We start from the raw sequence: 14373 nt of genomic DNA, 5'->3' as shown, positions 1-14373 counted from the left end.
GGCGAGTAGCGAGTGGATGCTACTCCAGCTCGGATTATGGTGCTACAGAAGCCAAAGCCAATGCAAGCCCAAACTCGCAGTTCAAGGATATGGGCTGTGCATAAGCACGAAACACTGGGTTGTCGAGGCCGGGGCGCTGGAGGGTGTATCGTCGTCGGGCCTTCTTAAAGACGCATGGTGCAGGATGGCATTGTGTGTGCAGAGTCTACGCCGCAGGGGATGGAAATGTTGAAGGTGCCGGAGATGGCGGAAGGAAGACTGGACACGGTCCCAAGGTTCAAGGACCCCTTCGGTTCGTCAGTCATCAGGTCACAGGTCACAGATCAGCCTGGGATCTGGCACAGAGACGGGGGGTTTCTGGTCGCCAGGAGGTCTGCAGGTAGTGCAGGAGGCTTGCCCGCAAGCAGGCTGGCGGATGCCTTAGTGCCCGAGACGGTTGGTATCCAGAGGCAGGGCGGGGAAGCCATGGCTACTCTCCGCCATACAGCCTTCACGACTAGGAGCAGACGGGCAAGCCTCAAACAAGAATAAACTTTGGCAGTGCCTATCCCCAGCGGCGCCCTTTACTACAGATATCCGTTTTCTAGACCGCCCGCGGCCTTTAGCTGGCTGCAACGTGTCGAGCAGGTGATTTGGCGGTTTGGCATTTTGGCCGTGGCATCCTCACTGTGTGCGCTAGAAGACGTATTGCAGCCGCCAGCAACACACCCAGGAACGCCCCCAAGCACTCCTATGGCTGCCCTGAGCGACGATCCCGCCATGTCGCCGTTTTCCAACTCGGTCAGGTCAAGTGCCGAGGCCTATCATATCCCGATTGATGTTTTAGCTGCCAAATGGCGCAACGCATAGCAGACGTCATGAATGGGCTCCAACGTGAGTTTACCAAGCGCCACGGTTCCTGGCCGATCTCCGCGGGAAGCTATGGATCCCAAGCTTTGGGATGCACGCGCATAATTACAAACTTGTGCTTGTGCCTGGCAAGCATATTACGGGTCACGAGCATCCAATCACCGGGCACGCGATCGGCAAGCTTCACCCAGCGACCATCACTTCTTCCATCTACCAACCCGTGCAACATGCCTCTGGCGCTGGGCTAGAGAGCGGCTGGCAGCCACCAACAATAGAAAGTTTGATCAAGATGCAGACCAACGTTACAAGAAACAACGGCGCGAACTACCCTCTTGCAACGCTACAGTAGCAAACCACGCAACTCGTGTCCTCCCATCCCGTCGCCGCAACCCGAACCCGACGAACGAGATGTAGCTGTGCCGGACATTATACGCCGCGAAATGCGACTCGTCCTGGATCGGATCAGATGGTTTTGAAGACTGCAGAACGATCCGCGCAGACATACGCGATGGGCAGGACAATACTGGCGGAAGTTGTCAGCGGCTTTTCATGCCGACAGCGCCAGGACCAGATGCTGCGCGAGTCGTACAAGCCTGCAGAAATGTCAACTCGGAGTGTGAGCAAAGTCAAAGTCATCAAACTACACACGCAGATTGGGCAATTGAAGACGCCAGACTCGTTGCTTTTGGAGTTGTTGCCATCCACGCGCGATACTAGCAGCGCAAAGTCGAGACGACGCCAGTTGAGGTCAGACAATACGAGAGCATACAAGTCCCATCACCCAACATCTCTTTGGGTGTGTGAACGGGGTTCTCTTACAACTACATTGACATGGGTTATAGCATCGGAAGCCGAGTAACACCGAGCGATCACAACGCCTCAACCTACTTCTATATCGGATTACCAGCCCCTCCATCGGGCCCAGACATCCACGACCGTATCTCCACCCGCGTCCGAGTCAACCACAAGATACCACCCGAACCCAGCGCCAGCCACACAAGCATGGTTTGGCCAGACCATAACCTTATCCCCGATCGTCAACTCGTTGCATTCGCTCCTATCGCCCTCCCATGTCAAGATACCATGCTCTTGGCTGATGCGTCCAACGATCCATCCCGTCTTGCCCTCTCGCTCGTCGTATACGTGCTTAGCGGAAGCATTGCCTAGTGCAGGCGTAACAATACCCCATCCCGGGTAGGACTTGCAAGGTTCGCGACCCATCGCTAGAGAGCCAGCGGATACTAGAGCTTCAGGCTTCGATCGCTCATTGTATACACTTGTTACTTCGAGTAACATGCGGATACCAATGTTAGATTTGGAGAGAGGCTGGAAGGATAACGTGGCTCCACTAGATGAAGTCGATGGCCTAGCATGTGTCGCGACTTGTTGGCAGTCTAGCAACGGGTATACCCCTGCATGCAGCTCAACGACGTGGTCTTTCTGCAGACGTCGAAGCACATCTTGGAACTCTTGGACTTTGGGGCTAGAGCTGGACAGCATGTTCTGTGCTGCTGTCGCGGTAGGTGTTGCGCCCACACTCAGTACCAACTTTCCATCAAAGCTCTCGGGAACAGCCTTGATTGCTGTTTCTAAGCCCGCCAGTTCCTCGATTAGGCCATTAGCGGCATCATCTTCCGAGGACCCACCATACGAGTGTCCGAAGTGCGAATAGAAACCTTGCAGGAAGCATCCAGATGTTGGCTCCTGGCTCTTCTCTACCACCGTCGTGACAAGTGATGGGAAACCCGGAGATGAAGTCTTGATGCCAGCGCGTTCATAGCCCGTGTCAATCTTGATGAAGACTCCTATCTCCAGCTCCGTATCAGAGGTAGCGAGTCGCTCGTGGAACTTGAGAAAAGCTGCCTCGTTGTCGATGATGACACTGACGGATCTCGGTTGCAATTTCGATGCCAGAGAGATGAGACGCGGGATGCCAGATTGAGGGACCGGTACGCCGTAAAGTACCTTGAGAGCAAACGTCAGTGATGTCTTTTCGATTGTGATATATGGGACATACACTAGCTTCCCTTCCCACCCCCTGCGCATAGCACAAGTACGGCAATAAGTTCTCCGCCTCCGCAATCGTACTGACGATGAAATTCGCTGGTTGGCTCTGCTCTGCTCCCACTTGCATCTGAGAAAGCTCAAGCGTCTTGTGGCTCTTGACGTGGGCGCGGAACCCTACCTTGAGCTCCGCACAGATGTTGAGCATCGCATCGCAGTTTCGTCGTATGATGGCGCGGTCGAGCACGATGGCTGGCGTAGGGTGGTCTTCGAGCCTTTGGCCCAAAGACTGTGATAGTAGCGAGGCGCGCGTAGGGTGCGGATAGAAGGGGAGAGGGTTGATGTCTGCCATTTTGGGGTTTGAGTTGATGTTCAGTGTTCAAGAGTTCGAGGTGGTCAGTGTTGATGTTGCTACTCTTTTGATCAAGCTGTCGGAGCGCTTTATATATCCTCAATCAACACCGTCGCATATACTTTCTAGATCAGGCACCCAATCGTGAGTCACTCTCTTCCTTCTAGGCGCAAGACCAGATAGAATCTTTTCCTGACTTCGTTGTGGTGATGCTTATCGGCCGTAGGCGTTAGCCGTCGGAGAAAGAATGTGCGGTGCGGATCGGCCGCGCAGCTTCGTCGAACAAGAGCACGGTTTTGCAAGGCCGCGGATGGTCACAGGGTCAATTGAGTAGTATCCTGGGGGTAATATGATATACTATCGTCGCGATGCTATCTCGAACGGGTTCGATGCGCAATAAGCTGGGGGTAATAGCTTGACGTTGGGTGCGGATCTCGGCGTTAGTACGGAGTGGGGTGCTGCATCGCGACGGGCCCAAAAGACAAGCGACTGATAGGCGACAACACACATGTTCATTGAAGATAAACGGTTTGAATTGATGGGGTGATACGAGGTACCGAAAGTCGTTATAGTCCGGGAAAAACAGCTGCGAACCTCCAAGGCACGACCTAGCGTGTAAACCGCCGAAACCCTTCCTAAGCGCCCGGTCCTGGCCACACACTACTCAACCTCCTCCTTCTTCCCGTCATGGCACTTCCTGGACTCACACTACGAGTACCCATGGCATTCGCTGCGAAACTGTTTTCGAGGATAGCGTCCTCAAGGTCATCCTCCTCTTCGATTCTATGCACTACGTCCTCTGGTGGCTCCTCTTCAAACACGGCCTGCAAATCAGCGTGCGGACTCAATTGCTTCCAGCTCCTCCAGAAACCAATGTCTTGCAGCCATGTTGTGCGTTTGGAGGGTCCAGGGCCGTTGATGCTGAGGTGGCGACGGGGCTTCCACAGATACCTACGCTCATAGTAGTTGATGGCGAGGAGAATAGGGAAGTTCGAGATACGTATCGCTGAGACGTTGATCTTGTGGAACCAGCGGGGCGAAAGTATGAACTTGAGAGGGAGTAGAATGATGAACGCCAATAGGTTAAGGGGTGGGCGGTAGGCGAATAGCGAATCGGACTTGACACCTTCGAAAGTGAGCACGGCGCGGCGGAATTGGATTTCGGCTGTCGCATCTGCTGCGATCTTGCTGAACGTATTGGACAGAATCGAGACAAGGACTGTCAAAAATAGCGTGTTGCCCAGGAAAGCATAGATCACCATCAGGGTAGGACCGAGAATCTCATGGAACCCAGGAGCTTCATCGATGCCTTGGCCATCCAGACCGAACCAGATCCAGAGCATCCATTTGGAGATAGTGATGGAGTTTGGTGAGTCTTCGTAGCCAACTTCGGGGTTGCTGATGCTCAGCCATTTGAGCGCCAACAGGAAGCCGCCAAAGCACCATACAGCGATCAGACTCAGTGCTGTGAACTCCTTGACCATCGCCCTCAGAGCAATGAACAGCATGTTCTCGGGCATAAGATTGAATGCGATACGTGGGAACAATATTGGGGACGCGACAGCAAGAACGTCAAGGGCTTGTCTACCCGTTTCGTCTTGATTCGTCATCCACCCATGGCACCGCATGCCGAGATAGATGAGAAATATGCCGGCGAATGTGACGTCCAGGAAAGCCCAAAGTTCTTGTGTATGTACCTCCCAACCGTGCTCAAGGCATGATATGAGTTCGTCTAGTACCCAGCCGCTGCCGTAAAGTAAGAACGTGATCTCGGCAATAGTCAGGTAGTGATCTTGTCGCATAGTCATACACCAACAGTAGAGTGCGAGCAGTATGAAGAACTGTACAACTTCGATGATGTTGCGCGTTCTCGGTACCATGAGCCGATACTGATTGAGTGTCGGTGCCTTGCGTGGATCGTAAAGCGAGATGGGCTTATACTTGTAGTGATCCGGTATGATATCCATATAGACGGTCGGAGTGTACACGATCCGTCCGCGATAGATCGCGTCAATGACCTTTTGACTCGCGGAGCCAGCTAGTAGTACCTTACTTTCGGAGACGATAGCCACTTCCAGCGCCGTCAATTTACCCTCATTGTCACCCTGGCCCTGGTACTCTGATATGTGTCGCGGTGGACAACGCTCTTCAGGCGCGCCTTGGAACGGCTGGAACGGAGCGACCATAATCTGTGCCAAGAGTAGTAGGCCAGCTTTACCCGTAGACTCTTCGTCGTGACGTCGCAGCACCTTCATGGCGACCAGCTCGCAAAGGTTGGCACGCGTCAAATCGACAGTTTGATGATGTTGCTGGAATTGCTGTTCTCGAAGAAACTGCATGCGATTGACGAGTAGACAGTACACGATGGAGATGTCGTCTTCATCGTAAAGACGGTCAACCAGTGGTTTTACAATGAGAACGTTCATACGAGGCTCTCGCAGCTGATCCACTGTGTACGGATCTTCGATGACAGCCAAGACGAGACGTCGTATCCTAGAACATGGTCAACATCCGCGGTGCGACTCATATCAACTGCGTTGACCTACCTGTGGATATTGAAATATGTCCTGGTGTTGTTGTTCAAACCAGGCGTACTGGCTGTTCTAGGGATCATAGGCTCACCCTGTCCGTTGAAGCACCCATCAGATCCAGCGTAGTCCTCCTCGGGGAGTAGAGTCTCCTGCTCCTCTCTGTTCTTTGCCGATCGTAATGCATCGCTCAGCGTCCTCTGCGTCTCCATCATATGGGGGCGCTTCAAGTACTTTCTGAATTCGATGTGTTTTGATGGCTTCCGCTGAGGCGAAGGCCGACGCTTCGGCGAGACCTCCTCACCACCATTGCTGGAGGGTGCAACAGCACTGTCATTACTGTCGTGGCTTTTGGTGGGATTCGGATTGAACGGTGGCCGAGTGAACGTGCCGTAGGCAGGACTGCCGCTTCTGTTCCAGTCTGGGTTTGATGTTGGGCCTGACATGTGAGACTTAAGTAATAGCGGTAGTGAGGTTTCCTCAGGCTGCACAAAGTAAAGCGGGTCCTTCCGGGGTTGCGGCAGCGCGACAGAAGTAGATAAGCCTCACGTCTGAAGCGTGACTGGCGGAGGGTGCTGCCGTCTGTCGAACTTCAACGCGCTTCGCGCGTCGCGAGAAATGGTTTTGAAGTCGCTCAACGTTTTCGGGCAGGTAGTCTCGTCACGATTGAGGGTTTTGCGTGGCTGCCGATAAGGTGAGAAAAGAAAGCATGGCGCTGCGCCGGTTGAAGGGTCCGCAAGTGAAGTTTCACGCTAACGTGATCGGGCGAGATCTCCCTGATCATCCGCGACGTCACCCAGTGACAACATCGCAAGGCTGTCGGTTATCGCAGCAGCGCGTGTACAGCCATCATCCCCATCTATCAACTATCATTCTAGGGTTCTTGCCTCACTTTCACGAAAGACGTGACCTCGCCCAAGTGGGAAATGAAGAGCTGCTACCTCGCCTTCGCGCACGTGAGCTGCGCTGTGCACGAGAAGCTTCCATATCGACACGGCGAGCTGCATTCCAGAAATTCAGCAATACGACCAATGGGTACGAGAACGACAGAAATGAGGCGATTCTGATGCTTGCTATAGAGGAACTGGAGCTTGTAGCTTGCTACCCAGGTATCCTGGGAAAGAGACACGGACGCTGGTCAATTGCACATTGGAGCAGTGTTTTTGAGTATGCATATCTGGCTACATGATGTACCTCTGCTGACCGCTACATCTATTTCCCGACCCAAGCTGTCAGTCTCAAGACCCCATGATACCCACCTCTGGTCTGCTGAGGTTTCTCAATCGGACCGACATGCTTCTGCGGCAATTACATCGACGTCCTGCGCCGTCCAAGACCCTTCCTACCGTGCCTAGTCGTCTTGTTAGCGCTCTATTCATTCTGTGAGCCTCAAAAGTACTTCCTGGGTAGACTTCCTGGCGGAGTTGGTTGCGGTCTGGGCGAGGTGCTGGGGAAAGATGTAGTTCCGCAGGTTGGCAGTTCTGGAAGGGCCATGTGCAAGGCTACGACGCCTCGAATGGCCCAACGAGACGTTGGTCATGAAGTCCTTGTGGAACTTCCGGTGGGGAATATACCACTTGATGTTGGCGAAGTCCACGTAGCAGTCTGCTAGGAAATAGCGCAAGGGGTCCCAAGCCAGAGTGTAGTAATAGACATGGTTGATCACGTCAGGTCCAGGGTGGTATCGGAAGCCATTCGGCCAGATAAAGTGGAAGTTGTCTACAATAGCGCGAAAGACGATCTGAGCGGAGATAGAGTCTTCCATTTCCACGGAGAAGAGGTAAAGACTGCTCAACGTGATGTAGCGAAGCCTGGCGACAGCGTCCATGGTCTGGTCGCCAGCAGTCGGAAACTGTCGTCGGGGAGGCTTGTTGTCGCGAAGGAGGACGATGTAGTCACTGATGAGACCTGGCGGCCGGCTTCTCATGTCCACCTTGTCTTCGCGGATCGTCTTGCACTGTTGGGCAATCTTTGCTGAGCGTTCGAAAACGAGATCTCGACATAGTTCTGCTTGTGCGACATCTCCACTGTTTGGCAAGCGGTGGAGGAAAGTGACCATAGCAGGTGGCCTGTTGGATATGTGTTAGATGAAGACGAAGAACTTGATAGTGGGACTTTTACTCTCTCATCGCATCCTGCGCCTTGAGGAATTCTAAGAGGAGTTGCTTGTCGGCCATGGCGAAGGAGACACTTGTTTGGTCCTGTTTGATCGAAAGGGTTCTGTGTACGATCAAGGAGGACGGGCGCAATATCTGGGGAATAACTTCAAAATCGTTTGCCCGGTTTAGTCACGTAATGGCGCACGGAACCTTTTCTTTCCCTTTGTCTCAGTACGTCATTCGCTACAATTACGCTCTTTCAGTAATCACCGCGCTCTAGGTGCTATGCGCCACCGGGTCGATGTGCTGTAATTGGTCGTCTCTAGTAGCGGCGAGCGGCTTGAGTACATATCCACATGGCAGTTTCCAAGTCACGACGGTACCTGGGATATATGCGCAAAACGAGACGACGAAAACCATTGACTGCAACGTATGAGTCTGAGTCTAGTACCCGTGTCCGGGAACTTCGCCAGATGATATTTTCTCTTTACTGATAGAGTACTACTATATCCCTCCTTTCCGCATCCAGTGAAAATCTTGATCGCTGTCGTGGTCCCCGGAATGATCTTCGTCTCAGCCGCCCGAGTGTAAGATTACCAGCCAGTGTGACATTCCCATAAGAGCACCTTCAGTCACAATTCATCGACCGGGCCCTCCACGTAGTATACCGCTATGAAGTTATCAAAGTTCCTTAGCTGAGCGTGATTCCATATCCAGTAATGCCTTCCATCTAGGGAAACGTCATTGACCCAGCCCGCGTTTTGACTTGCGACGCAATCTGCTGCCCTTCGATTCGCTTCGTTTATCGCTGTGCCAAGATCATTACAGACGCATTCTGTAAACGTACTTTGATGTATTAAGGCATGCTGATCGATGCATCGTATGCCGGTGAAACCCAGAGTAAAGTGATACGGGGGGATGCGGCGACACACAACCCATTTTGGTACCGCCGGTTCGGGCAATGGTTGCAATGCGAGAGGCATGGAGTGACCATTCGTCAATGAAGTAGGTGCAGACATGGAGCGACCATTTGTCAATGAGGTAGGTGAAGACATGGAGAAGACCACTTAGCGGAAATCAGATGGGAAATTCGAGCGATGGGTACACATTGTGCAGGAGGATTAAGAGCGCGACTGATAAAGCCCAATAAGTTTGATGAGAATCACGAGAGACAATAGTGTAACGTAAATCACCTGTTCGTAGACCGACAAACATGCCTACTTACCCGCCGCATCACTCTCACGTAGAGACTGATCTACTCAACGTATATCTAGAATCTTCTACGAGCACCTTCATTGCCGCAAAAGAGGGCTTGTGCCCATAAGGGGTTTTCTTGCTGCACGCCGAGTGATCAAACCCAAAGCTTACATCGTCTTGTATGATCGTCGCTGCTTATCGCCGTATGAAATACGTCGGCCCGTAAGAATGTCTCAAGATCTTCTCTCCACTGACCAAGCCAAAGACACAATCACTCATAGCCAAACTTCTCATGCTCTCCGTGAGTGCGACATACCAAGTCGACCACGAGCAAGACATCAAATTGAGCGAAGCAGGTGTGGCTCATACAGGACGCGAATGCAAGCCTACCCACCTATTGCCGCGCTGATGTTATTATCTATTGCGACTTTGGCCTAAGGAACGGACAGGACTACCCAATGCTCAATGACTGTGCCTATTTCTTCGATCGGTCCGAGGAGATTATGGGGGTTGTGCAGAGTGTGGAGTCCTCTGGTCGGAAGATGAAGAAAGACCATAACATTGTGCAGCCCTGGCCTGATCGCGTTCAGCCTACAACAGCCAAACACGAGTCCGACAAACTTTATGCTAGCAGTTTGAACAATAACGAGCGGTGTATGAAGTTGAAGGACGCAAAGTAATATGGGCGGAGTAAACGCGAGTACAAATGTTCGACTCGCAGATGGAAGGGTCGCCTGACGTGTGACGCTGAATGTGGAGTCTGAGCAGCGCAGTTCGAGACAACGTGGCTATTCAGATGGTTTGGGAGCTGATAGAGAGTTCATATTGAAGTCCTCGGGGATGATGCGGCGACTGCGAGCGATTAGGTAGTCTGATCAGGAGTAGAAAGGGGTAGCTACGTGCATTGAGGCCCACGCTCCAGTCGCTATATCGCTTCCTGACCTCCGGAGAGATGTCCATGTTGGAGTAGATGACGCCCGATATTTTGAGGCATGCCAGTATGACATGAACCCTTCGGGTAGTGCCTCGGCATCACCTGATTACGCGATGCCTCGCGAACACGGCCGTTTGTACACCGACAATACCATTATCCCACTTGAGTCAATAGCGCCTACACGGAGCTTCTCTCCGCTTCTAAATCGCGCCATTCTGCTCAAATCTCGTCGTCTGTACAACCATCGTAACCTATATTTCCGGCCGCGCAGCCAATGAGAGCCCCAGATTCTCCTTCATGGTACTCTCAGTCACCTGGAGAGGGCGCACCTGCCGGAAATAGAGACGTGACTGTTTGCAATCGTAGGTGCCTGACAGGCACCTATCCGTATTGAGGCAAGCGGACCAAAAGGACCATCGCAGCGGGAGATAGACCAGATATCCGGGTCACTCTCGATCGATCCTCAGCCTCGTCTCTCCACTTTGACCAAGCTCTTGATACCTCACTGCTTCGCTGAGCCTCATCGTTTTGCTGAACCTCTTCGCTGAACCTCTTTTCTTTGCTAATACCTTTCGCGATGGCCACTAACACTTTCAAAGACTACTACGCGGACCTCGGTCTCCAGCTTGGCGCTTCCACTGATGCCATCAAGAAGGCATTCCGTGAACTCGCTAAGACGCATCACCCCGACAAGTCCGGTGTAGCAGATGCCGATGTCTTCCGCCGCGTTCGTGAGGCTTTCGAGCAGCTCACCAACACCGAGTACCGCACCGAATACGACCGCACCTACATGCGTAATAAGTACCAGACTGGCGCTCCCGCTGAGCAGACGAACTATGATGCCGGTAACGAGAACTTCGGTGGCAAGGGTCCCGCCAACTACGAGGCTGGTAGAGCATACGAGTCCGGTAGAGCAAGCCCGCCGCCTCAGAAGCCGTTCCGCAAGCCATACGAGGCAAGCTGGCAGTACTACCTGGGCAAGGAGTATACCGCATGGCAGGAGAAAGACGCCGCTTACCGCATGAGGCACCCTGAGGCCTATGAGAGGTATGTAAGATCCATCATCTCCAAACCTGATCTTTGCTAATATTCTTTTCAGTCCGTTCGAGGATGGGCCTCCGACCCCCAAGCCTGGCGCGAAGGCACACGGCATGGTCGTGCAGATGTCTCACCCCTGCGGCCAACAAACGTGCATCTACAAGAGCACGGCATGGCGTCTTCAGGTCGGCGGTGATGACTATTGTGTTTTCTGCATGGCCGCTCACACCGGCGGCATGAGATGTCCTGGTTGTGAGGCCCTGACCTGCAAGGCGTGTGTGGAGAAGATTCGCGCGCTGGAGCGGAACCCTTTCGAGGGTTTGAGGTCAAAGGCGCAGTACTGTTCCTCTGGTGGTTGATCAAGAGGTAGAATTGTGAGAGACATGAGAGATGGTGGGAGATCTCCAAGGACGGTTGAATAGGCTCCACAATACCAAGGAATAGAACTTCATCTACCAATCTGTAGTCCCGAGCTTCTCTTCACTGTGAATTACGCCCACAGATACCCAGAGCACGTTCGCGAGAACACCTCACACCGAAGAAAACTAAACAGGTTTGCCGCCTACATCAATGTGGGAACATGCAAAGTGGGTGACCCAACGTCAATGTAGGCTCCAGGGTGTTTGATGTTTTCTTTGAATGAGGTGTGAAGATGGATGTATCCACGATGGGGTGCTGTCATATCTGAAACCAGCCCCCTTGGTTTCACGCGGCAGCTGCTCGCGAAGCCGCGGTCGGTTGTTCCTGCCGCCCCTGACGGCGCATTGACCCCACACAAACCAAGACCTTGCATCATTGACGCGCCCAGCCGTCCCACATTTTAGAAACGCCGTGGTGTGTCACTCCACTTATTGACGCGCAAGCCCCCCAAGCCTATCGTCAGCCCGTACCGGGAGGGGACCTCCATGTATGACGCCCGGCGCTGTGCTGCTCCGCGGTCCATGATTGGGATCAGCTTGGCCGAGTGCACAAAGCGGCTATTCTATTCGGGACACCACGAAGTTAGCATACCGTGTTCGTATCTCCTTGTCCTAAGAACGTGAAGAGTGGCACGGGACAAGGACACTAATTCATTCTATACTAATCCCTTCGATTCACTGGGCCTGTCCAGAGCTAGTGCTGTTTACAACATCTTGACGAATCGAGACCTTGACCTTCTACATTCCTTTGTGTTTTGCTGGACATACACTCATCCACAACCGACCGTCGCCCTTCGCTCATTTCAACAATACAAGTCCACATTCAACATGGACCTTTATCGAGCTACATTCGCTGGATCGCTAGTGCTCAATGCACTTGCTTTCTACCAGTCGCACCGCTCACGCAAGGCGGCCGTCGTGGAGACTGCGACTACGGAAAAGAAAGACGAGCATCAACATGTAGAGCCTGATCTAGAGGGCTTGAGCAAGCTGAAGAAGCGCTTCTTTCCTATTTACTTGCTCGTCAATGCCGCGGACTGGCTCCAAGGGCCGTACATATATCCTATTTACAAGGGTATGTTGGACGAACTACTGTTCTACAGACTGACCGCTAACGGATATGTAGATGAGAAAGGACTCTCGGAAGAAACAGTCGCATTCCTATTCCTTACTGGGTTCATCGCCGCCGGCATCTCCGCATCTTTCGTAGGCGCACTCGCAGACCGATATGGGCGCAAGACAGCATGCTTGGGTTACTGCGCCCTTTACTCTCTGTCCTGCGCCACTCTCCTTACCAACAACATCTACGTTCTCTTCTTCGGTCGCATCCTCGGCGGTGTTTGCGGTACCGTCCTTTGGAGCGTCTTCGAAAGCTGGCTAGTTGCTGAGTTCAACCATCTAATGCTGCCCGATGGTGAACCGCACCTCAGCGCGATATTCAGCACGATGACCACGTCCAACACATGTGTAGCCATTGGTGCGGGTATCTTCGCTGAGTGGGCAGTCAGGATGGCAGGCACCGCAAAGGCGCCGTTCATGGCCTCCATTGCGTGCTTGAGCCTGTCCTTCCTTGCCATCTCGAACTTCTGGGGAGAGAATTACGGTTCAAGCAGTCGGAGAGCATCAGAGACTGAGGGGCTGCTCCAGCAGGAAGAGGCCACCCCAGCTCCTCCACCTACTTCTGCTCTCCGGACTATTCTACGTGGTACGTTGAAGCCTCGTTACCTGAGATTGCTTTATTAATCGAGGTTTAGATCGCAACATCATGATGCTTGCATTGGTCTCAGGATTCTTCGAAGGATCTCTGTTCCTATTTATCTTCTTCAAGTTCCCGGCGCTGAAGCTCAGCCACAAGTTGGCGGGCTCAACAGATGGTGAGCAGCCTTCTATCCACTCTATGCAAGCACAACCAGGCTAACACCAACCAGAACTGCCATTTGGTCTCATCTTCGCCATCTTGATGTGTTCGATGATGTTTGGTTCGCTCCTTTACAAACATCTCTCTACATCTGCCTCACCTGTGCCAGCACAAAAGATGCTGACAGGCATCCTCGCAGTCTCATCCGCCTGCTTCTTTGTTCCTGGACATTTCCGGGATGAGCGCGTCACGTTGTGGTGCTTCTGCATATTCGAGCTATGCTGCGGAGTTTACTACCCCGCAATGGGCTCTTTGAAGAGCAAGCTTGTCGAAGACGGCTCAAGAGCCAGCATTTACGGCATTCTTCGCATTCCGCTCAACGTTTTCGTTGTGCTTGCTTTGAGCACTACGAAAGAAGGTAAGCATCGCCGCTTTGTTTGGGACAAAAGGCCTAAAACTAACAATGAGTCCAGGCGAAGCGCATCGCGACACCGTATTCACCACGTGCAGCGTGCTCTTGGTGGCGGCTGCCATTGTCGTTCACAAGACCCTCACATGATCTCATTACAGTTTCCACTTTCCTTTTCCGTCCCCCCGCATGGCACTAAAACTAAACATAACCTCGGGAGTACGCATCCATCATCAGAAAGCCTCGCGCGAAGCGGAGCAACATCCAAGATAGTCGCATCGCGAAATAGCGATTTACATGTATTATACCCACAATTCCATTGATAGATACAATTGATCCTATGACATCATGCTTGCGACGCGTCTGGAGTGTGCGTCTTGAAACGCGTGCGCCGTGCCTCAGCTGCAGGAGCAGCAAGACAAAGACACGGACGAAACAACCGCTCATGATGATCAATCGACCCACATCTGCCCCGCCGCCTCATCGTCGCCGTGCGGCTAGTCATCCTCCCCGTCGTCCACTAGTCGCAGTGGCATCCTGACTGGTGCGAAGATAGCGGCGTGCGGCTTGAGCGGGGTTTCGTAACATCTAGCCCGTACGGGTCTTGGATGTTCTTGCTCGATCAATGCTAAATCTGTAACGGGGGTCTACCTGATGTTTGGTTGTGATAAGCGCTCGGCAGATGT

At 52.8% G+C, this 14373-nt stretch overlaps 5 protein-coding genes across 5 annotated transcripts; 2 read left to right on the top strand and 3 right to left on the bottom strand.

Moving 5' to 3' along the window:
* Positions 1-1749: 1749 nt before the first annotated feature.
* On the bottom strand, positions 1750-3205 carry J4E86_003115 (uncharacterized protein; the record flags this gene model as incomplete). Its single annotated transcript, XM_051443671.1, has 2 exons — positions 1750-2814; positions 2867-3205. 2 exons carry the CDS (start codon positions 3203-3205, stop codon positions 1750-1752), a joined length of 1404 nt encoding a protein of 467 aa, XP_051305166.1.
* Positions 3206-3840: 635 nt separating this feature from the next.
* Positions 3841-6179, bottom strand: J4E86_003114 (uncharacterized protein; the record flags this gene model as incomplete). Its single annotated transcript, XM_051443670.1, has 2 exons — positions 3841-5698; positions 5752-6179. 2 exons carry the CDS (start codon positions 6177-6179, stop codon positions 3841-3843), a joined length of 2286 nt encoding a protein of 761 aa, XP_051305165.1.
* A 929-nt stretch (positions 6180-7108) lies between these two features.
* J4E86_003113 (uncharacterized protein) lies at positions 7109-7910 on the bottom strand (the record flags this gene model as incomplete). Its single annotated transcript, XM_051443669.1, has 2 exons — positions 7109-7802; positions 7855-7910. The coding sequence occupies 2 exons, from the start codon at positions 7908-7910 to the stop codon at positions 7109-7111; spliced, it is 750 nt and encodes a 249-aa protein (XP_051305164.1).
* A 2630-nt stretch (positions 7911-10540) lies between these two features.
* Positions 10541-11360, top strand: J4E86_003112 (uncharacterized protein; the record flags this gene model as incomplete). Its single annotated transcript, XM_051443668.1, has 2 exons — positions 10541-11010; positions 11063-11360. The coding sequence occupies 2 exons, from the start codon at positions 10541-10543 to the stop codon at positions 11358-11360; spliced, it is 768 nt and encodes a 255-aa protein (XP_051305163.1).
* An 888-nt stretch (positions 11361-12248) lies between these two features.
* On the top strand, positions 12249-13837 carry J4E86_003111 (uncharacterized protein; the record flags this gene model as incomplete). The annotated part of the gene is made up of 5 exons (XM_051443667.1): positions 12249-12495; positions 12547-13125; positions 13175-13294; positions 13349-13696; positions 13752-13837. 5 exons carry the CDS (start codon positions 12249-12251, stop codon positions 13835-13837), a joined length of 1380 nt encoding a protein of 459 aa, XP_051305162.1.
* Positions 13838-14373: the final 536 nt, after the last annotated feature.

Source organism: Alternaria arbusti (genome assembly GCF_024043155.1).
Source record: "Alternaria arbusti strain BMP 1465 chromosome Unknown scaffold_3, whole genome shotgun sequence".
Classification (NCBI taxonomy): Eukaryota; Fungi; Ascomycota; class Dothideomycetes; order Pleosporales; family Pleosporaceae; genus Alternaria; species Alternaria arbusti.
This window is presented reverse-complemented; position numbering and strand designations above follow the sequence as displayed.